This window comes from Arachis ipaensis, chromosome B09 (genome assembly GCF_000816755.2).
Source record: "Arachis ipaensis cultivar K30076 chromosome B09, Araip1.1, whole genome shotgun sequence".
Classification (NCBI taxonomy): Eukaryota; Viridiplantae; Streptophyta; class Magnoliopsida; order Fabales; family Fabaceae; genus Arachis; species Arachis ipaensis.
In genome coordinates this window covers 37,280,296-37,281,567 of record NC_029793.2, presented here as the reverse complement: position 1 = coordinate 37,281,567, position 1,272 = coordinate 37,280,296, and the positions used below count along the sequence as shown (strand labels likewise).

At 26.4% G+C, this 1,272-nt stretch overlaps 1 protein-coding gene across 1 annotated transcript in view; it reads left to right on the top strand.

Annotated features, from left to right (window-relative positions):
- Positions 1-1,272, top strand: part of LOC107619591 (respiratory burst oxidase homolog protein B) — a gene marked incomplete in the record, with an annotated part of 18,802 nt that overhangs the window by 833 nt on the left and 16,697 nt on the right. Inside the window, 1 exon segment of the mRNA XM_016321888.2 lies at positions 917-1,076. Within this exon segment, the coding sequence (XP_016177374.1) occupies positions 917-1,076 (160 nt within the window).

Here is a 1,272-nt window from a genome sequence, read left to right as displayed (position 1 = left end):
ACCTAACATGCATGTTTGTTTAGTGGTAATTAGTATACATGAATCATTAATAATGCTCTAGTTGGATTTGCATTCGGGAATTGGGATAAAAATTTAGATGAATTTTACATATAAAGTAAAAAGTTTGAATGTTTTTTCTTAATTATTAGGGACCGGATTCTCTCCGATAAAAAAAATTAAATTGGATGGTATTAATTGTGATTTTTTATTTTTTATTTTTTTTATATATATTTTTTGTTTTACTTATAAAATTAATAGTAAAAGATTATATTTCATTTTCTCAAGTGTTAAAAAAATTGGAGAGGACAGTGCTTTAGGAATGTTATTCAAAATCAGCTCTTCATTTTAACTCTACAGCAAGACACACACTTAAAAGCTAGTTTCATGATAATATTCTAAAGACCAAGTTAATTTTTCATTTTTTTTCTTTTACTAAAAGTATATATTAGTTCTTAGCATTATATATTTATAAATATGAAAAATACTAATAGGTTAGAAAAATTTTTTTTTGTTTCAAAGTTTGTTTTTAAAATGGCATGGTATGCTTGTTGGTTCTCTGAATGAAAAAGTGAATCCGAGTATATATAATATTATTTTCTTTTATCTATCAACTATCTTTATTTTCTAAAACATAAAAGCAGCTCTTTCGAACTGTATAGAGTTGTTCTAATATATAGGCGACAAAAATTAAGTTTCTTATATGTAATTGAGTATGAAAAGTCGTTGTTATATATCAGTCAATGTATTATTATTCCATCTTTACATGCATGATGTTATATTATAACAGAAATACTTGTGACTTATTAGTAGTTTACATACACATTACACTTGTTCTACTCCAGTAGTAATTAAGAAAAATAGGACTGTTCCTGAAACTAACAAAAGTGTTGATTTTCAATTTGCATTGGATAACTAGGAATGCAAGAGTCAAGAGAGTTTGTTGGTGAGTTATTTGATGCGTTGGCTCGTCGTCGAGGAATAACATCAGCCTCCATAACCAAGAACGAGTTGCGTGAATTTTGGGACCAAATTACAGATCAGAGCTTTGATTCAAGGCTTCAAACCTTCTTTGACATGTAAGCATTATTCATTTCATTTATTTTAGTTTCATTTCATTTTTTTCAACTAGAAAATTTATTAAATCTTTTCGCTTTGTACTAATAAAGGTGCAGGTGCTTATTCTCTTAAATAACAGAAATGGCTCAGAAAAATATATATTTTTTAATGTGGCACAATTTATTTTATTTTATATACTTTACTATATATAACTTT